Source organism: Terrapene carolina, unplaced genomic scaffold, assembly GCF_002925995.2.
Source record: "Terrapene carolina triunguis isolate 2854851 unplaced genomic scaffold, T_m_triunguis-2.0 Scaffold742, whole genome shotgun sequence".
NCBI lineage: Eukaryota > Metazoa > Chordata > Testudines > Emydidae > Terrapene > Terrapene triunguis.
The window spans coordinates 767,172-789,799 of NW_020665093.1; the positions used below are offsets into that span (position 1 = coordinate 767,172).

The 22,628-nt window shown below is 44.2% G+C and overlaps 1 protein-coding gene across 3 annotated transcripts in view; it reads left to right on the forward strand.

Annotated features, from left to right (window-relative positions):
* The window catches only part of FBXO11 (F-box protein 11), a 186,149-nt gene that overhangs the window by 67,231 nt on the left and 96,290 nt on the right, over window positions 1–22,628 (forward strand). For all 3 annotated transcript variants that reach the window (XM_026660254.2, XM_026660255.2, XM_026660256.2), the window contains exons 2-3: window positions 19,273–19,400; window positions 19,512–19,593. In XM_026660254.2, coding sequence (XP_026516039.1) covers window positions 19,273–19,400; window positions 19,512–19,593 — 210 coding nt within the window. The remainder of the gene's footprint in view (window positions 1–19,272; window positions 19,401–19,511; window positions 19,594–22,628) is intronic.

The window sequence follows — 22,628 nt, forward strand, 5'->3', positions numbered from 1 at the left end:
GGAACAGGGCATATCCCTTCCAGCCCCCTGCCATGAGCCGCTCCTGGCACCCCCTGCCAGTTCTCCTGTTCGGCCTCTCAGCAGCGCCTTAAGTATTTACCAAGTGCATGGCAGTTGTGGCTGCGTTCCTGCGCAGGCAACAGTTACAGGTGTTCCCGTACCTCAACGACTGTCTGATCAAGTGGAGCCACAAATCGGGTTCAGAACAGTGACTTTTGATGAACTGGGCCTTCTCCTGAACGTGCAAAAATCAGTTCTGTCCCCCGTTCAATGGATAGAGTTCATAGGACGGTACTGGACTCCACGCAGACCAGGGCGTACCTCCTAGAATTGTGGTTCCAGGCCATGTGCGACATTATTCAAAGTCTCAAGCAGTTCCCTACCACCACAGCAAGGAATTGCCTGAAGCTTCTCAGTCACATGGCGGCTTGTACCTATGTGGTGCAGCACGCCAGGCTCAGACTCCGGTCACTTCAATCATGGCTGACCTCGGTGTATCGGCTGTTTTGGGACAATTTGGACAAGGTCGTCACTATGCCTCCTACGGTCCTCGACTCCCTCCTGTGATGGCTTGACCCCCAGGTGATGTGTGCGGGAGTTCAACAGACCGCAGCCATCCCTCTTGTTGGTGATGGACGTTTCAGCCTTGGGGTGGGGTGCACAGCTGGGAGACCTCAGGATGCAAGGTCTCTGGTCTCAGGTGAAGCTCGCTCTCCACATCAATGTCAGATAGCTAAGAGCAGTCTGCCTAGCATGCCAGACCTTCCAAGTCCGGCTGGCAGGGAAATGTGTATCGGTTATGATGGACAAAACCACAGCGATGTTTTATATAAACAAACATGGGGGTGCACGCTCCTCTCCCCTTTGCCAGAAAGCCCTCAAGCTGTGGGACTTCTGTGTAGCTCGTTTGATACACCTGAAAGCGTCATACTTCCCCAGAGTGCAGAATGGGTTGGCAGACTATCTTAGCAGGTCGCATTTGGATAGCTGTTGGCACTTCAGACCCCATCTCTCAAATTGCTCAGACTGATGTGGACAGTCTAGAGAGCAGTGGTCTCCAAACTTTTTTGATCGCACACCCCTATCAGTAAAAAAATTTTGAGCACACACCCCCTGCTGCGCCGGCTCTACCATTTTTGCTGAAGCAAAAAAAAAAAAAAAGCTGCTTGGACCCCCCCCCGGCCGAAGAAAAAAAAAAAAAGCACTCTTCCTGCCGCACACTCCCAAGGATCCTCTTGCGCACCCCCTGGGGTGCGTGCACCTCACTTTGGAGACCACTGGCCTAGAGAACTTTCTATGCTATTAGGATCATTCTCCTTTTTTGCAGCCTTCAAGGGATCGTTTAATTTTCTGCAATGTGATCTAGAGAAAAATTGAGTTTATCTTTTTAAAAGTTTCAATCTTCTGCCTTTATTGTTATTGGTTCTTTATTTTCTATTCGTAAGGTTTGTTTTTTGTTTTTAAAAGCAGTTAAGCAACTGAAGCCTTAACTCCATGAAGTTGCTCCAGTTTAGAAATTCAATCTGGTACTCAAAATACTGTGGCCCATCCTCCTTTAAAATTTGAAATCATTATTCCTCTAGGGGAAATCACAGCCTTTTCTTATAAATATCTGTTTACTACAGTTCTTAGTGATGGAGAGATCATGGGACTTTGTCCGTCTTCATCCCAAAGTAAATTTCAGCTTTAAAGTAATCAATTGAACTTTCCCTTCCTTCTATCTCATTTTGAAATGTAACCAGAAAAGGATCTTGCACTCTTTGTAAATGGTCCAAATCTTTAAACTTTGTTTGGAAAAGGACAAAAATATTTCGGTCAGTTGTTCCCTATATGTTTTGGATCAGCACAGTAAGGCAAAGCCGCTTCCAAAGTATCACTTTATCAATGAATTAATTCAGCTATTGTTGAAGCATACCTCCCAAAAAGGGACCCTTGTCTTTAGTCAGTAAAAGCCCAGCAGAAAGGGGTCAGGGAAGTTGAAGTGCTCTCAATAGAAGAGATTTGCAAAGCAACCACCGGGAAGTTAATCCACTCATTTATTAAGCACTATAGGATGTACTTCAGTGTCTCAGCTAGTCCAAATATTAGCCTAATATTTCTGAGGGCTTTAATTCAGGAATCCATTAAAAAAATATTAAGGGGGATATTTTTTCCTCTCATTGTTTTAGCTCATTGGCATTGTTGTTTAAAGCCTACTAATATGGATTATTGGAGCTGCATGCTTTTAAAAATGGGAATTTTCCCCTGTCTGTAAAATGGGTTTGAGAGTAGCTCCAGTATTCATATACCCGCACAGTTATTTTGTATTCTTCATGTAAAGTGGTTCTGTCAGCGTTTCAATAGAATTAAGCTTTCTTGGTTACTGTGTGCCCTAGTAGCAATGACCTTATGTGATGAAGACTTGGATTTGTCTGTTTGCCTGACAATCACCTGTTGAAAGTGAAGACCCATTAGTATGGATTATTGTAGCTGATCGAACAGAAAACCATTGTATAGGTAAAGTAAATCACTTCTTTCATCTGTCTTTTTGGTATCTAAGGGTTAGTTCTGTAAGAAGTGTGTAACTGGGGGCAGACTAAAATTTAACAAGACCTATTTTTCCAATTACATCTATGAATAGTCAGACATTAAGTGTGCAAAATTTGATGGGGGATGAGGACTTGGAGTATCTTAGCGAGTGTTTTGTATGTGTGTGAAATCATAGTTATACTTGCACACTTTCCTAAAGTTCTGTTTCATCCCTTTCCTCCTGCCTATAAAACTGGATTGGTCACTTTTGAAATTTGATACTTCTCCTGAATATCAGAAATTTCCAGTGTACACGCTTTTGGGTCATGAAAAGTGGTATATTTCTTCCTAGTATCTCTCCTGTGGGATTTCTTGGTTCATATTTGTCAATTCCTTTCTGACAGTCACTTTTTAATGTAAGCTTTACTAGATCCTGGTGAGAAGGACTCCCTATATATAATTTTTTTTTCTTTTCCCGGTGACTACTGGGAACTGATCTCCCTAAGGTGGAGGCAGCAGGACTGAAGCCCAAAGCCTGAGCCCCACTGCCCCTGGGAAGGCGGGGAATTCACTGTCTGCGTTCTCCTTCAGCATTGTACCCCAGGTGTCTCTAGGTGGGGCAGGGCTCAACTGCTGCTGGCGGCCCCAGCAATCAACACCAAGGCAGTGCATCCGGGAGCAACAGGCAGTCAGAGGGGCTGCTATATTTCCCCTACACCCCCTACCCCCTCCAAATCACAGCCCAGGAGGCTGTGGCTGCAAGAAAAGCTGCTGGTGGCTTCATGTGGCCACATTTGAGAAACACTGTGCTAGGGAATATTTTTGGGTGGTGCAACTTGCTTTCCTCCGTGTGAATGTCGTCTCCTTCTCATTCCATTTCAATGAATTGTGCAGGGATTGCTATTGTCCGGCTCTTACCTGGAGATGGTGGGAGCAAAGGGGAAAGGAAGATTCTTATGTCTTCTCCTTTCAGGCATTCACTCTAAGGCAGTGGCTTTCAACCTTTCCAGACTACTGTACCCCTTTCAGGAGTCTGCATACCCCCCAAGTTTCACCTCACTTAAAAACTACTTGCTTACAAAATCAGACACAAAAGTAAAAAAGTGTTACAGAACACTATTACTGAAAAATTGCTTACTTTCTCATTTTTACCACATAATTATAAAATAAATCAATTAGAATATAAATATTGTACTTACATTTCAGTGTATAGTATATAGAGCAGTATAAACAAGTCATTCTGTATGAAATTTTAGTTGGTACTGACTTTGCTAGTACTTTCTATGTAGCCTATTGTAAAGCTACACAAATACACCTCTACCTCGATATAACGCTGTCCTTGGGAGCCAAAAAATCTTACCGTGTTATAGGTGAAACCACTTTATATCGAACTTGCTTTGATCCACCAGAGTGCGCAGCCCCCGCCCCCCCGGAGCACTGCTTTACCGTGTTATATCCGAATTCGTATTATATCGGGTCGCGTTATATCGAGGTAGAGGTGTATTTAGATGGGTTGATGTACCCCTCTACGTACCCCCAGGGGTACGCATACCCCTGGTTGAGAACCACTGCTCTAGGGCTACGAACAGTCTGGCTTGAAGGTAATAAAACATTTAATTTAGAAGTATATTTCTACTTTATCCTCAAAACAAAACAAGGCAAACTGAGTGTTAAGAAATCCTTACGCAGATATAAAAAAAACACAAAGTAAACAATGTATACTCTGTAAAATCTGACTGTATCTTCCCCAGTATGTTAGTAATTAAAAAGATAGACTTGCAGTAACTGATTAACAGCAATGATCTTTTTAGGTCATTTTGTTATCAATTGCATAAATTATTTTCAGGAATTAACTTGCTGTATGTTTTGGGTCTGAAGTTTAAAAACCTAAACTGCTCTAACAAGATACCATGGAGTGGTTTTTTTTCTTTTGCTTTTCATTGCATGTAATATTCTGATCTTTTTTTTTTTTTTTTTTTTTTTTTTTTTATTTCATGTAATATTTTGTTCTTTTTTTTTTTCTTTTTTTCTTTTTTTTAACTTGAAACATACCTTTCTACTTTTCCTCCCCCCATTTAGGAAATATTGATTTCTTATACTGCAGTAACAATTTTCCATTTGCTCTAAGATTATGTTGGTTGTAAAAACAATCTTTATTTAAATTGTGCTTTTGTAGAATGGAGATAGGGTTGTATTCAGGAGTATTGTGTATGTTAATGAAATGTTTTATGTTGCAGGTGCAAGTCCTCAGTGAATATCTACTGTGTAGAATATAGTCTAGCCATATGTAGTAGCTATTACATCCTGTTACTGTTCTTTAGAAGACTTGTGCTATGTTTTATATCAGATTTCATCTTCATATGCTCCTCGTTTAAAAAAAAATGTAAATAAGAAACAAGTGTAAAAAAAATCTTTCCTAGTTAGAATTTTTGGAGGAATACAAAATTCTCAGCCTAAAATGTGAAATTGCCAAAGGAAATTAAGGGTTTGTTTTGCTTTTGAGTTAGTTGGAAAACATTGGTAGTATTTACACAATTTTAGTTAAAACGGATATAGCATTCTTCATGCTCTTTGCTTTTGAGTGGTGCAGTAGTAGTGAATAACAAATAGCTGTATGTATTTCACTGAGTTATCATAATAGATGCATAGACTGGAGTTGGAGCCTCCTGCATGGGTGCTCACTGTTCCCTTTTCTTCCACAAATTGCTGTCTTCAGGAAAGCAAAGCGTGACAATAGTCACATCCTCATGATGTGGTCTGGGCTACACAAGCTTTGAACTTGGATCTCCTCATCATGATATTAGAAGTTCTATTCCTGTTGTCAGTATCTTTCTTATTTGAAACTCATTCTATGGAGAGGGCCAAATTCCATATTTAATTATGGTCTTTGTGGGTCTGGAATAAGTTTATAACTAAATGTCCTCCTCAATCTACAGCAGAGTTTCCACTGATACGAATAGAAATTTCCCCCAAAATTGAGTGGAATGTGGCATTTGTATAGCAAGTAAGGTTTTAGTTATTTAATCTGTACTTCGTTGTCAGTCACTACCACTGAGTGGGGAAAAATATGCTCCCCTTTAGGACCACTGCTATTTTTACCTTTTGTTTCTCTTCCCTATATTCCATCCCTATATTCCATTCTCTGTTTTTCTCCCTCTTTTCCATCCTTTCTTTTGTCTCTTCCCTTGCCACAGATTTCCTTCTCTACTCCCATTCTCAATTCCTATCCCCTGGGGCTCCCGTCCTACTCCGTTCCCTATTCTGTCCACTAAAATTAAATAGCTAAAGCTAACATTTAAAGTGTTGCCATTAATCTTTACAGCTAACACATTTAATGACGGTGGGAAAGTTGTTTGTTCTTCTTCTTTGAGTGCTTGCTCATGTCCATTCCATATTAGGTGTATGTGCTCTCCACATGCACCGATGCTGGAAGTTTTTCCCTCGGTGGTATCCGTAGGGGACCGGCTCTGGTGCTCCCTGGAGCGGTGCACACATGCCATGGTATAAGGGGTGCCGGCAGCTCCCCCAACCCTCAGTTCGTTCTTGACGCCCGTGACGGTGCTGGAATGTCTGCTGCTTTGGTTAGCATTGCATTTCGTTCAGTGTTTTTTCCGAACATTTCTTGTAAAATAGTTAATAGTTCCCTTAGTGTTAATTCTAGTTTAGTCAGTCCCGGATGGGACTAAGCCTAGTTACTCATGCCTTCCAGGCAGCTTCCGACATGGCGGACTCTGCGGCTCATACCATGGCCTCTGCCATCTCCGTGTGGCAGGCATCCAGGCTGCTCCGCTCTGGTCTGTTGACTGAGGATCAGCAGTCTATGCAGGACCTCTCCTTTGATGGCCAGGCCCTGTTTTTGGAGCAGATGGACAGCAAGCTGCATGGGCTAAAAGACTCCCGCACTATCCTGAAACTCTAGGACTGTATGCCTCTGGTCCAGTTCGTAAGCAGTTCAAACTGCAGCCATCTCAGGGCCAAGGGAGCCAACCCCGGCAGGAATCACCCCACAAAAAGAGCAGGGGCTACAAGCACTGCCCGAGCCACCCCCCTCCGCCCAAGTGGGCTCAACCTGTACTCAGCAGGGGAGCAAGCAGGCGTTTTGAGGGTGCGTCCAAGGGTGACCTATCAGACTATACCCTGGATCTATCTTTCCCACTGCGTCCTCAGTATAGTAGCTCAGGGTTATACCCACCAGTTTCTTTCTACGTCTCGCTCCCACCCATCCCCTTCCCTGTCCTCCTTCAGGGACCCCTCTCATGAGAGTCTCCTCGTGCAGGAGGTAGAAGGGTTGCTGCAGCTGGGTGTGGTGGAAGAGATTCCTCACGAGTACAGAAACAAGGAGTTCTATTCTCAGTACTACTTAATCCCAAAAGCCAAGGGCAGTCTACGGTCCATCCTGGACCTACAAGACCTCAACAAATACCTACAGAAGTTGAAGTTCCACATGCTATCCCTGGCCTCCATCATTCCCTCCCTGGATCTGGGAGACTGGTATGCTGCCCTTGACTTGAAGGATGCGTACTTTCATATAGCGATCTTCCAAGGACACAGGGACTTCCTACATTTCACAGTAGGATTGGACCACTACCAGTTTTCGGTCCTCCCTTTCCCCTAGCTACAGCACCGATAGTGTTTACCAAGTGCATGTCGGTAGTAGCAGCTTACCTCAGGCATCAGGGTATCCAGATCCACCTGTACCTCGACAACTGGCTGGTCAAAGGTCAATCCTGGTCCCAAGTCCAAAGGGATGTTGCAGTGTTGCAGGCCACATGCCGGTCCCTGGGCCTGCTGGTAAATGACAAAAAGTCGATGTTAGGTCCGGTGCAGAGGATAGAGTTCATCGGAGCGGTGCTCAACTCCACCTGCGCCAGAGCAGTTCTGCCGCAGGAAAGGTTCCAAGCGTTGGTGGACCTCATCACAGGAGTCTCCGCATTCCCCCTGACCACAGTCATGGTTTGTCTGTGCCTGCTGGGACACATGGCAGCATGTATGTATGTCGTCTGTCATGCCAGGCTCCGGATGCAGCCCTTACAGCAGTGGCTGGCGACGATCTATTCCCAGTCCAGAAATAACCCGGAAAAAGTCGTTACCACCCACAGACGATACTTACCTCGCTTCAATGGTGGACCGACACCAGGGCAGTCCTGGAAGGAGTTCCATTCGACAGCCCTTGTCACTCCATCAAGTTGATATCAGAGGCCTTGAACCTAGGCTGGGGAGTGCATCTCGACGACCTCCAGACCCAGGGCATGTGGTCCCTGGAGGAAATGACGTTGCACATAAACATCAAAAAACTCAGAGCAGTACAATTACCTTGCAGGGTCTTTCTACCGCACCTGGTGGGCAAGGTGGTGAGAGTGTTGACGGACAAAACAGCTTCAATGTTCTACATCAACATCGCATCGATCACCTCAGCAGATCCTTTTTCTCTCACCTTGAGTGATCGCTCCATCTGGAGGTAGCCCGGACACTATTCCAGAGGTGGGGAACTCCCCAAGGGGACCTGTTCACCACCAGACAGAACAGGAAATGCCATCGCTTCTGTTCCCTACAGGATCTGGGCAAGGACTCCCTCTCCGACACCTTCCTCCTGTCATGGTCGGGGGGCCTGATGTACGTGTTCCTGACAGTCCCGCTCATCAGCAGAGTCCTGTCAAAGATCAAGAGAGACAAAGCCCAAGTCGTCATGATCACCCCGACATGGCCGCACTATCATTGGTTCAGCACGCTGATGGACTTGACGGTGACTGCTCCCTGGCCCCTTCCCGACTGACCAAATCTGCTCTCGCAGGATCATGGGCATCTCTTACACCCCCATCTCGCCCCCTCCATCTCATGACGTGAATACTGCGTGGTTGAATTTGGAAGCGCGGGCCTGCTCTAACAAGGTCCAGCAAATCCTCCTGGAAAGCAAGAAGCCCTCCCCTAGATCAACCTATCTGGCCAAGTGGACGAGGTTCTCCTTACAATCTATCTTAGATTACCTGCTCCGTCTTAAGAACCAGGGGCTTGCCCAGTCTTCCATCAAGGTGCACCGTGCGGCTATCTCCGCTTTCCACCTGCCAATTCAAGGTCAGACGGTGTTCTCGCACGACATGTCGGTCCGATTCCTCAGAGACCTCGAGAAACTCTTCGCACCAGCCCGAGCCCCTGTCCAACAGTGGGACCTTAACTTGGCTCTTTCTAGGCTCACGGGCCTGCCCTTTGAGCCTATGGGCTCCTGCTCCCTCTCCTACGTGTCATGGAAGGCCGCTTTCCTTGTGGCCATAACATCTACGAGACGATTGTTGGAGCTTAAAGCCCTGACATCGAAGCCTCCGTATACAGTGTTCTACAAGGACAAAGTTCAACTGTGACCCCATCCAGCCTTTCTGCTGAAGGTGGTGTCTTCCTTCCATGTTCACCAGGACATCTTCCTCACGGTGTTTTGTCCCAAGCTGCACACCACTAGCGCGGAAAGGAAGCTGCACGCTCTGGACGTCAGACATGCTCTGGCGTTTTACCTGGAGTGTCAAGCCCTTACGCAGGTTGACCCAGCTATTCATCACGACAGCGGACAGGATGAAGGACCTTCCAGTGTCCTCGCAGAGGATTTCCAACTGGATCACTTCCTGCATCTGGATCTGTTACGAGCTAGCACAGGTCCCACCGCCACCGATGGTGAGGGCCCACTCGACCAGAGCTCAGGCATCCTCGGTGGCCTTCCTGGTGCACATCCCCATTCAGGACATATGCAGAGCCGCAACATGGTCTTCAGTTCACACATTCACGGCGCACTACGCCATCACTCATCAGGCCAGAGATGGCGCTGGGTTCGGCAGAGCTGTGTTGCAATCTACGTGTCCGTGAACAACTACCCACCTCCAGGAGTACTGCTTGAGCGTCACCTAATATGGAATGGACATGAGCAAGCACTTGAAGAAGAAAAGACTGTTTCCTTTTCCGTAACTGGTGTTCTTCAAGATGTGTTGCTCATGTCCATTCCATAACCCATCGTCCTTCCCCACAGTTGGAGTTTCTGGCAAGAAGGAACTGAGGGTGGGGGGTGCCGTCAGCGCCCCTTATACCGCGGCATGTGCGCACCACTCCAGGTATCCCTATGGATACCACAGAGGGAAAAACTTCCGGCACTGGTGCATGTGGTGCACACCTAATAAGGAATGGACATGAGCAACACATCTCGAAGAACACCAGTTACGGAAAAGGTAACTGTCTTTTTTTAGAGACAGTTTGTTTCAAACCCTGCAGAGTTGGGAAGAACATTCATACTTTTCATATTTCCTGGGTTTTCTTTACAACTATGAGGACTAGAAATTCACTTTAAAAAAGGTAATGGTTTATTATTTGACTCCAAAACAGCATTATAGATACTTTATCGTGCTCTGTTCCAAGCTATTTTATAGGATTGGCCTTTAACAACAGATAAAAAGTGTATTTGACAGATACAGTCATCCTTCAGACAAGTACAAGTAGCCTCTGTCTTGTCCACACAGATTGTAAAGATGTTCTAGTGTAGGGCCTTGTCCAAGTCCCTTCCCTAGTGCAGGGCTGTCCATTAGAGCTGGTTGAAAAATGGGCAAACAATTTTGGGTAAAACTTCAAAGTGGTGTCCATTTTGCAGGATTCAGAATGGAAATTTTTTCATTATTTCACCATATTTGTTATTTTTAATTCATATTATTTTCCTTGTTTCTTCATCTTTTTTTCCTTTTCATACTGAGTGCAATAAAATGAATGGTATCCAGTTTTTTTCATTTTTTCTTTTGCTACTTTGTAACTTTTCAAAACTTCATTCTTTTGAAAAGCTAGAGTGGCAAAATGAAAGATAAAGTGTGAAGTGAAAACCCTAGTCAGTCAGTCATTCTAATGAATTCAATGGCAAAAAATTAATAGAGGGAAAACAAAACAAATATTCGAAGTTTAGGAATCTTTGGTTTTTATTTGAAAAATATATATATATATATTTGCAGAAGTTTTTCTGTTTGGAAAAGAGGCCTTTTTGTCAAAAAGAAAGTTTTCATAGAATCATAGACTTTAAGGTCAAAAGGGACCATTATGATCGTCTAGTCTGACCTCCTGCACAACGCAGGTCACAGAATCTCACCCACCCACTCCTGTATCAAACCCCTAACCTATGTCTGAGCTATTGAAGCCCTCAAATCGTGGTTTAAAGACTTCAAGGTGCAGAGAATCCTCCAGCAAGTGACCCATGCCCCACGCTGCAGAAGAAGGTGAAAAAACCCCAGGGCCTCTGTCAATCTGCCCTGGAGGAAAATTCCTTCCTGACCCCAAATATGGCGATCAGCTAAACTCTGAGCATGTGGGCAAAACTCATCAGCCAGACTCCCAGGAAAGAATTCTCTGTAGTAACTCAGATCCCACCCCATCTAACATCCCATCACAGGCCATTGGGCATATTTACCGCTAATAGTCAAAGATCAATTAATTGCCCAAATTCGGCTATCCCATCATAGCATCCCCTTCATAAACTTATCAAGCTTAATCTTGAAGCCAGATATGTCTTTTGCCCCCACTGCTCCCCTTGGAAGGCTGTTCCAGAACTTCACTCCTCTGATGGTTAGAAACCTTTGTCTAATTTCAAGTCTAAACTGCCTGATGGTCAGTTTATATCCATTTTTTCTTGTGTCCACATTGGTGGTTCTTCACACAGCTCACAGTCAACTTGTGGAACTCCTTGCCTGAGGAGGTTGTGAAGGCTAGGACTATAACAGGGTTTAAAAGAGAACTGGATAAATTCATGGAGGTTAAGTCCATTAATGGCTATTAGCCAGGATGGGTAAAGTATGGTGTCCCTAGCCTCTGTCAGAGGGTGGTGATGGATGGCAGGAGAGAGATCACTTGATCATTACCTGTTAGGTTCACTCTCTCTGGGGCACCTGGTATTGGCCACTGTCGGTAGACAGGATACTGGGCTGAATGGACCTTTGGTCTGACCCAGCACGGCCATTCTTATGTTCTTCTTATGTACCGAGCTTAAATAATTCCTCTTCCTTCCTGGTATTTATTCCTCTGATATATTTATAGAGAGCAATCATATTTTGAATGAATAGCTTTAACTAATAATGTTAGTATTTAACAAGACTTGTGGAGAGAGAGCCTGAGTCCAGGATGAAGTTGAGAACCAAAGGCTTATGTCTGATCCTCCTTTCACTGATAAAATAATGATGTGCCTACTTTCCAAATTTTTCACTAAGGTCCCCAAATTCCTCTTGAACCAGTCCAACAATTGTCTAGATCTTTTCCCTAGACTTTACAGTTTATGCAGGAAAACTAAGGTACATATTGAGCTATTACCTGGACAAGTTTCTATAAGTATTCACAATTGATTGTGATATTTGCTGGTCTTGTAGTTGGAGTACAGGACTAGTAATCAGACTAGTGGCATATTTTTTTTTCCTTCGGGGGTGTTAAACACCTCCTTGACTTACATTGGAATTGTACCTATACAGTCTTATGGCTTACTTTTTGTAACCACTTTTGAGATGTCTGATAAGAGCTCTCATTATTAGAGGTAGTAATAAAATAATGTTCAATATATGTTTTTAACTTTTTCTTTCTTTTTAATAACAAAACAATAGCAATTTGTTTTTGTGAGATTATATTGATTTTTTTTTCTTATTACATAATCTACTTAGTGTAAGAAATACAAAGGCATCTTGTACAAATAATCTGAGGCAGAGAAATGCTATGTATTTATAATTTTCAGAAATCTGCTCCTGTGTTCACAGGATAAAACTGATGATTACAAATGGCATATGCTTCAAGAGGTGTGCTTCAGAGCATAAATAATATTCTGTTGAAACAAGTGGATATAGGTATCTTCATAGGATAATCTAAATTGTAGTCAACATTTTTATTATAATGCACCTTACTCTTGTTGTCAGATCTTAATAATTAATACTTACTGATAACTACTTAACTTGAAATAGAGGCTCTCAAAGAATATCTTTAGTCACCAGTTTTGCCTCTCTTGTTAAATCTGAGTTGCGTTTTGCACTTAAACAGACGATGAATCCCTGCTTTAAGCTATTTGGGGTAGAGACTGTCTCTCATTACGTTTGTGTATAACACTTAGCACAGTGGATTCCCAGTTTCAATGAGGTCTCTAAGCACTAATGTAATACAAATATAATAAATACTACTACTGTGTTGTGTGGATGAAGAATAAGGTGTCTCCTCTGCAAAAGTTCAGCATTTACTCTTTGAGTATAGAATTAGTTTGTGAGAATTTACAAGTGAATAAGTTAAAGCTCAATATGAACTCAAATTTTAAATGGGGTCTTAAAAATAAATAAATAAAATTAGCATTGTAATGCTTATTTTTGGGCCCAGATTTCAGTAATGGAATAACTTAGATGTTTCAAACTTCCCATATAGTTAAAATTCATTGAAATCACATGCCTAAGTTATATTTGAAGAAATTAGGTTGTAATACTGATTGTGTGTATTTTTTATAAATATAGACTATAGAGGTCAGCAGTTGTGGTCACTCTTAACTAGGGCCTTTATGACATCAGAATTAACTCAACCAATTGTTAACCTTCCTCTGTGGCTAATTTGGCTTGTTTCAGTTCTATTGATTATAATGAGTCAGTAGCAGGAGACACTGGACTTGTTTGAAGAGTTCTCATTAGTAGGTTACTGTAATCCCAATTGCATTGGCTCTTCAAAAGTTCCTAGGCCACAGATTTGCTTGGCAATCCGTGCTTGAAAGGTTCCATATGGCTCTGCTGACTTTGCTTCAGAGCACAGTCCGGCAGTACTACAAGCAGGGAGGCATAGGGGAAGCTTAGTAAAGAGCACAGTAAGGGCCTGTAGTGAGGCCGAGTGGCCTGCCTCCAAGCCAGAGAGCGAGCGACGATTACACTCCCCTTGGAGGGCGGAGCCTAGATCGCCCCACCACCCTCGTCAGAAGTACCGGGGCGTGGCCGGAAATATAAAAGGCTGCACAGTTGCAGGAGAGCCCGCGGAGAGGAAGGACGCTCTACCACGTCCCAGAGAGGAACCCTCACCAAGCAGTGCCCAATCCACAGACTCAGACGAGGACTGGCCCGGTGTGCCTGCTGCCATCTACCCCTAGGAGCCGGAAAAAGCCTGGAGGCTAGAGGTACTGAACACCGGGGTAGCAGGAAATGACCCAGGGGCAGCCCCGAAGCAGCTGGCTGCAGAACCAGGGGTAGCCCAGTCGGCATGTTGCGGCTGGATCCCCGCTGACGCAGGGGCAGCCGATTCTGCCCCTGCCAGGGCCCTGGGCTGGGACCCGGTGGAGTAGGGTGGGCCTGCGTCGCCCTGCCACCCCACCCCGGGGTGGCTGACCCCCTAAACTGTGAAAGGAGGCTCTAGCTCTGAAGAGGAGCTTCCCTTACCACTCACTTGTAGACTAGTTTGCTTGCTGGCTGCCTGAGCCCAGCCCAGGCCAAAGCCAGCCCTGAAAGACTGTTTGCTGGCACCCTGAGCCTACTCAGGCCCAGCTCATCTGTAGTCTGTTTTGCTTGCTGGCTGCTTGAGCCCCGCCCAGGCCAAAGCCAGCTGTGATACTGTTGCTTGCTGGTAGCTTGTGCCTCTCCAAGCCCAGGACCCAGTTCCCCAGAAAGACTGTTTGTTTGCTGGCTGAACCCAGCCCTGAGACTGTTTCGCTTGTGGGCTGCCTGAGCCGCCTCAGGCCCAGGCCCGACTCACCTAGAGACTGTTTTGGTTTGCTGGCTGCCTGAGCTCCGCCCAGGCCGCAGCCAGCCCGAATAGACTTGATTTAAGGGCTGACTGCTTGAGTCACCCAAACCCAGGCAAAAGCCTGACAGGGACTATTAATCGCACAGCCCTATTGCAGGCTCCTGCCTGTCTTGCAGACTCTGGTCCTGGCCCGACAGGACCAGCCTGAGTGGCCTCCCTCCGAGCGGGAGAGCGAGGGACTATTACACGGCCCTTAAAAACAGTGATGATGGGACCCAGGGGATTGGGGTCCTTCCCTCCAACCTAGCTCTCCCCTTCACGCAGCGCCAGACTCCCTAACAAGGCCCTTTCCTCAAAGACCTACAGTTCCTCCAGGCCTACACAGATCTCTGCTATTCCTCTTACCCCTGTCATCTCATTCAACTCTCCTCTTTCTAATTATATTTAGATCTTAAATTGCTCTAATAAAAGTATAGTGTATGTACACGTGAATCTTACTTTGCACTTAAGATCTTTTCTTTGAAAGTTTTAACCCAAAAATCCAAGATGTCATTCTTTTGTATATCCTAGCCACCTCTGTTTCTATCATTATGTAATGTAGATTATTTGATCATATAGAAGGTATTTAAAGTCTTTGATTAACTTTTATGAATCTCGCTTTTGGAGATGTATATACATCTTCTAATTCTAGAGAAATATACTGACATGCTCTCTTCCTCCAGATAATCGTGGTAGAGGAAAATAGTTACTTATAGAGAAAGGGAATATGTCCTTGCCTCTGTCTTCGCACTAGGCACTTTTTTTAGTGGTGTCATCCTAACATTTAAATTTTGATTTTACTTAAACTTCTGTTCTCTCTTGCAGCAATGACAGCATCTTTTTATCCTAAGTGACTATTACTGTTTTACTTTAAGAACCAGAGTGGGATTATCCATGAAAATCTTCCTCCTCTCTCTAGTTGTAGGAAGATCAAACTGCTGAGTTGGGAGTTTTTTCCAATTTTTTCTTTCTGTCTCCCTGATTCTTTTTTCTGTTTCTTATAGTAGCTTGGAAGTACTGCATTAATCAGTGACACATATTTTGCAGCAGTTACAGCCTCATTGTTTAGAGCAGGGGTGGCCAACCTGCAGCTCTTCAGAGGTTAATGTGCAGTTCCTTACCTAAGCACTGATTCTGGGACTGGAGCTATAGATGCTAACTTTCCAATGTGCTGGGGGGTGCTCACTGCTCAACCTCCTGCTCTGCCCCAAGCCCTGCCCCCACTCCACCCCTTCCCCCAAGGCCCCTGCCCTTCCCTGAGCCTGCCATGTCCTCACTCCTCCCCCCCGCCTCCTCCATAGCCTCCTGCACACGTGAAACAGCTGATTGCAGTGGGTGGGGGTAGGGGGGAGTAGGCGCTGATTGATGGGGGCTGCTGGCAGGCGGGAGGCGCTGGGGAGCGGATGCGGGGCTGCTGACGTACTACTGTGGCTCTTTAGCAATGTACATTGGTAAATTCTGGCTCCTTCTCAGGCTTAGGTTGGCCACCCTTGGTTTAGAGAGCCACACCTAGTTTCATTTTATTTATGTATGTTGCCTGTGTGTCTACCTTTCTCACCATTCATGGCATTTTGTAGGTGAAACAATTAACATCTTTTGGTGCGGGTGGAGGGATGATCAGAAATTTCATGTAACATAACAGTGATCCCAGATTACTTAAGACCTTTGCATATCCTGCAGAACAAAATTTTTGAGACTATAAAGTTCTAGGCTTAAGTGGAGTTACAGCTTCTATTTATGAAGAACCAAGGGCATCTATTCTCTAGTTTGAGACATGGGCATTATACAGGGCTTGGTTGTTGAGTCCCCTTTGGCTACTCGGGTTAATTCTATTACCAGAAGATGGTGACAGATGAAGGAAGAAATTAAGATATTAAGGCTGCATCTACACTAATACATTTTGTGGCTGTAATTCACCATTGGTGGTAACAAACTGAGTTCTAGGCTAGAGGAGGCTGGTAAAGCCTAAGTCTCAGAATCAGGCCCTACTGGGATTCACAACCCCCCTGTTTAGCTGCCACCAAACCCTGTAGGCACCTAAAGTCATTTGATGCCTACATTTTTGCAGTAAAAGTTCCCTAGTCACCTATGTTTCTGCCTGTGTGCATGCGCACTGCAACCCCAATGCAGGCCCAGAGCAGTGCACAAACTGGGGGAAGATAGGTGTTCCTCCTCCTAACTTGCTTTTGGGTCCTGATCAGGTAAGTGTGCTCAGAGCTTGCCTAGCAAATGGGGCCCCTGTAGATGAGCTTACACAAAACAGCCTGAGGGGTATGAGGAGGACTTCCCTCATAACTTTTAGCTCAGTGGTTAGGGTTCTCACCTGTGATGTGGGAGACCCCCAGTTCCATTTCCCCTTCAACTGAGGCAGAGAAGACATTTAAACAGGGATTTTCCACTTCTCAGGTGAGTGCCCTAGCCACTGGGCTATGGGATATTCTGATGTGGGTCTCCCTTAGTCTCTCCTGTTGAAGCTGAATGAGGATAAATAATGAAAGAATCATTGGGCCAAAGAGAGAGCGAGAGAGAGCAAGCATCAGAATGACGCTATAGCCTGGTTAGAGCACTCACCTGGGAGTAGAAAGCCATGATCCAGTCCCCTGCTTCAATAACTTTTAAACATTATTTATCCACGGTGGAATATCTTCAGCAGAAGAGGTTGATGGAACCTCTCCCCCCCCCCCCCCCCCATCAGAATATCCCATAGCTCACCTGAGAGGTGGCAGATCCCTGTTTAAATGCCTTCTCCCACTCACGTGGAGGAGGGACTGGGGGTCTCCCACATCCCAGGTGAGAACTCTTGTCTATTATGAGGGAGCTCCCCGCGCCTCGGCTTCTTGCAAAAACAGCATAGGCTCCTAATGCCAAGAGCGAGTTTGCAGCTGAGAATCCCAGGCAGAGGGAGGTGCCTCCCCTGCAGCCTGGACTCAGGCACCTATCTTTGTGAGAGGGGCAGGGCTTAGCACACACTCCTCACCTTGGACTCTCCCATTGGCTAGTTTAGGTGGGACCGGACTGGTGTGCTGGATTTTGTGATCCCATTTTGACGCACCGTTCATTGTACAGGAAGCCTGAACGTCTTACTCGGTTTTTGTGAACTGCAGTGATATTCTAGACACCTAAAAGTTAGGTTTGGCAGCGCTCAACTTCATCGTGAATCTAATCATTAGTCTCTTTGCACCTCAGTTCCCCATCTATAAAATTGGGATATTAGCACTTTCTTACCTCACGGGGGTGTTGTGAAGATAAATACTTTGGAGATTGTGAGGTGCTCATATACTATGGTAATATGTGCCATATAAGTAGCTAAGATGAGTAGTTTAATTATGGCTGTGAAGCTTGCTGGATTTTTTTTATTTTTTAAATCCTGTTTTCTTATGGAGCTCAGTCCATTTCACATCTCCTCCAGCATCTCTGTGACCTGACAGTTTTTCAGTAAGGCTTGTAGGGTGAGAAGTGATGGTTTACATAATGGATAGAGAAATAATAATGGGGAGAGAACGTCAGAAGTATATGTTTTTTTTAGAATTTTCTTTCACATTAGTTACTGCTGTTTGAAGTAGCTTTGCTTACAAAAGTATGCATTATCCTCTCTATATTATGCATATACACCTCTACCTCGATACAACGCTGTCCTCGGGAGCCAAAAAATCTTACCGCATTATAGGTGAAACCGCGTTATATTGAACTTGCTTTGATCCACCAGTGTGCGCAGCCCCGCCACCCCGGAGGACTGCTTTACTGCGTTATATCGGGTCGCGTTATATCGAGGTAGAGGTGTATTTTATAATTTTTTAATGTTTTTGAAATAATGATATTAAAATCTTGAACTGTGAAGGATGGCTTTTGTTTTGTATTATTTTTATTCTTAGATTAAGTGCATTGACCACAGACTATTTAGCCTATCTTACACTTGAACAAAAAAATTGGGGTTTCCTCAGTAGATCTCTTCCTGCACGATCTCCATCACTCACTTTTATTCCATATTTCAAGTTTAAAATGGTTTAGAATGAGAGAGAACAGATATACAAAGGTGAGTCCAAAAATCTTTCCTCAGTTAAGCAAAAAGTGTGTTTTCTGAGGAGGCCTATGTAAGAGATACAGGTTTCTTTATTAATTAAGAAAGAAGCATCAAGTTTATACTTTGACTTCCACATGTATTTGTTCTTGTATTGTTTAATGTGTGTGGTACAACGTCGTGAATGAATGATTTAATTACTGAAGTATTAAAACAGATTATTCCTTTCTCATTGCATTACGTGTATTCCTGTCAGAACATTTTCATGAGGTACTAGCATGAAATAAAACAGCAATAAAACAAAAGCCGTACAAATGAAATTTATCATACCATTGTTCTTGGTTTTATTAAGGGGTTGGAGGGAGCATATGCTTATTACTATCATCTTCTTTGTGTCTTTAGCCAAATAAACAAAAAACAAAGCAACTTTTTTCCCTCTTTAGGTAATGCTATGCTAGTTTTCCCCCTCTGTAGTAAAGAGCTAGCACATTGAGATGCATCCCTGAAATGCTTAGGGAACCCAGCCTTAAATTTTGTGGTAAATATGATGACAAAGTAGATGCCTTCTTGATAGCTTATGGTTAACTTAAAACTTTTGTATCTTTCACTGTAAAGGTAGTGGTATGCAGAAGTAAAAAGCACTGAAACTTAAAAGTTGACTCTTCATTAGCACAGTGAATAATTTATTTAATAAAGTTAAAGTAAGCCCTAGTATAAAGGACACGTCATAGAATTTGTAGCATAAATATTGTGTAAATACAAAGAAAGAAATGGGTTAATGTGTAGAAAACAATTGAAAATAAAAATAGAGAGAGCATACATGAAGATGAACTTGTGCATGCACTTCCAGCAAGTGGATTATTGTGGCATCTTTCTGGCTGCATGTGCTTAGAAAAGCAAGTCGTTGATGCTTCTTTTGCACCAGGAAAATACCAAAACTTCCTGCACGCTTTTTTAATGAGTTTGTGGAAGCTGTATAATTCAAATTACTGAATTTCCTTTTGACCTTTTGATAGATGATGATGTACCTGCAGATATGGTTGCAGAAGAATCGGGTCCTGGTGCACAAAATAGTCCATACCAACTTCGCAGAAAAACTCTTCTACCTAAAAGAACAGCTTGCCCTACAAAGAGCAGTATGGAGGTAATATTTTTTTTTCATAAAGTATATTTTGTTTTCAGGAATAGGTGGCTAACACGAACACTTTTGCAAGTGCCATAATGTCTTAATTAATTCTTATTTATATGGTTAAAGGGTGCCTCCACTTCAGCAACCGAGAACTTTGGTCATCGAGCGAAACGTGCTAGAGTATCTGGAAAATGCCAGGATTTATCAGGTAATATTTTTTGGGGAGGGGGAAGATTGGAGAAAAAACGTTTTGACTGCAGCGGGGGTTCTCAAATTTCATTGCACTGCGACCCCCTTTGGACAACAAAAATTACTACACTATCCCAGGAGTGGGGGGCCAAAGACTGAGCCCCACTGCTGCAGGCGGGGGGTCTGAAGCCAAAGCCCAAGGACTTCAGCCCCAGGCAGGGGGCCTGTAACCTGAGCCCTGCCACCCAGGGCTGAAGCCCTCGGGCTTTGGCCATGGGCGGTGGGGCTTGGGCTTTGGCCCCAGGCCCCACCAAGTCTAACAGCAGCCCTGGTGACCCCAATAAAACAGGGTCACAACCCACTTTGGGGTCCCAACCCATACTTTGAAAACTGCTGGACTACAGTGTACAGTGTTGCAAAAGAGGTTTTTTCCCCTCAGATAGATAAATAAAAGAAAATGAAGTGAGAGGAAAAACCAAGTTTCTGATTATTTGAACTTGAATTTTGGAAGCTTATAGGTGTTCAGATCTGGCTTTTAAAGTTATAAAGGCACACTGATTAAAAGGTATGTCTGCACTAGAAAACCTTGCTGCCTGAGAACAGGTGCCTGTGGCGAGGGCTGGGCTTTACTGGTGGTGTTACCTAGTGGTTAGGTCATTGGGTTCCAGTTCTCCTCAATTACTGGCATCCCTCGCCAGCCATCACTCCAACGCTGTGGTGGTTCATCTTCCACTAGGTAGCAACTTGGCCTTCTGGCCACATCGCTATCTTCCCCCTTCCGGACAAAAAAATCCAATAAAACATATAGAGTTCAATAACCCCACAACAGAAAGGATCTTCAGCTCACCTCCAGACCTCTATGGATTGGTACACCCTTGACTTGAGACTTACAATGTCTCTAACCTCTCCTTTCCTCCAAGTTTATGCCCCCTCCCAAAAAAGGGCAGTTGTTAGGGTAGCCTGGACCTCCATCTCCACCAGGCTCCAACCAAGGTCCTATGAGAGGCAGTGATAGCAAACACCCTGGAATGCTTCGGGGCTGCCTTCCTGTGCCACATCTTAATACTTGCTTCCCCACAAGGCCTTAAAATCCTTCACTTAAAATCCAACAGAAAATAACAAAAACAACTGAATCTTCAGCACACCTGGGCTCAGCTGGTAGCCGCCTTCTTTACAGCTTAGCCCCAGCTTCAAACTGGCCTAAGTTCTGCGTTTCACTCCCACTGCCTGATGCCATTGCACTCTCTGTCTACCTAGGGTTTCAAGCAGGTTGCAGTCCTTGATCGGCCTCCATCTCCAGTCAGGCTTCCCTCAGCCAAAGAGAGAAGTTTCCAGCTACCTCTCTCCTGGGTCTTTTCTCTGGTCCCTTCTCTGAAGGCTGGGGTAGCTGCCATTGTAGGCCTGTTCCTTGCGGCCAGGACCTCTGCTGTACCCTTTCAGGAGCCCCGAATATAAGTCTCTCCTCCTTTACTGTCATGCCCTGTCTCCCGAACCCCTGAGATGCCTAGCTCCCTTTTAAGCTCTCCTCCAGCTGGAGCAGGCTCTGCAGGTACAGCAGAACCGAATCACCTGAGCCCAGAACTGCTCCTTAACCCCTTCTGTCCTAGGGTTGGGTTTATACACCGCATCACAGTGACAAATATGGCTCTCCATACTCCTCACTCAATTGATGTTAAATGGTGGTTCTGCTGGTCTGGAACAGGGTCAAGAATTCAACACCTTTTGTAAGAAACAGAATTTTGACAAAGACAGGAGAAGAATCAACTGCCAAGTGGATTTCCTTTCTCGCAGCTGGAGCCATATCCTTCCACACACCCACCATGGCCTCTCTTCCCATCTTTCACGGCTTCTCCAGATTCTGGATTCTGTAACATCATTCTCTTTTAGTGGATCTTTCCTGCACTTCAGTATGACCATATGCCCTGCTTTTCACGCTGTTGGATCCACCCATCATGTCACAGCTCTTTGTGGTGCTCATTTTGCATTAAGAATTGAAGGGCTGCCGTTTCTCCTTTGTGGGCAGTGCCTCAAAACAGAGGAACACAACAATGCTTGTGTATCTCTCTTACCCCATCCATTTCCACACTCCCATGCATGTAGTCTGTCATCTGTGTTCCTCTTCATTTTTTCTCAGCAACTTCTCTTTCCTATTACTCTTACCACCATCTTCTTACCTACTTGCTATCTCTCATTAAATTCCCCTTCTCCTGTTTTGTCAGCAAGATCTGACCATTTTATCTCTGATTCCTTCCACTTCTTATCAAAACTTGGTTCTTTTTCACTGACTCAGCATCTGTTGCTTTTCTTCCCTATGGTTCTCTTTATCCTCACTCTCCAAATCTGAAGGTCATGGACTTGGCACTAGGCTGCTCCTCCACCCATTCTGTAACTTCTAGCTCATTTTTTTTTATTTTATTTTTATTTTTATTTTTTTTGGAAGGCCACTCTATTTGGTTCATCTCTCTGAGTAAGTTTTACCTGCCGACCCCCAGTTCTGATGTTGATGAGTAGCTTTATAATAATAATAATAATTATTATTATTATTATTATTATTATTATTATTATTATTATTATTATTATTAATAATAATAAATCTTTCCACCTCTATCTTTTACCCTTGAGGTTGTCTAGAATAACTTCCACAACTACCAGTGTGGTTCTACGTCTGCAGTTTCTTTTGTTAACTTTATTTGATCTCTAACGTTGTGCCAATTCCTCTACTCTCTTTTGACTTGGTTTTTGTGTCTGTCTCTGTATGTCACTGTCTCTCACCAACTCTTATTTATTCTTCAACCTTGTTTGCTCTTCCACACAGCTTTTGTGATATTCATTACACCAACCTTTCTGACCTCTGTACTGCTCCTAGACAGCTCCTTGTTCCATGCTGTAAGCTTTACTTCTGGTTATATTTTTTTCTACTGATTTCCTCTGTTGTACTCTACACCACATCTATCCCTTTAATCCCCAAGCTTGATTCTATCCCCCATTCTTTTACCACTGCTGTCACAGTGCTTTGCATCTTTGGAAAAAGAATTCAGATTATGCAGGTAGCTC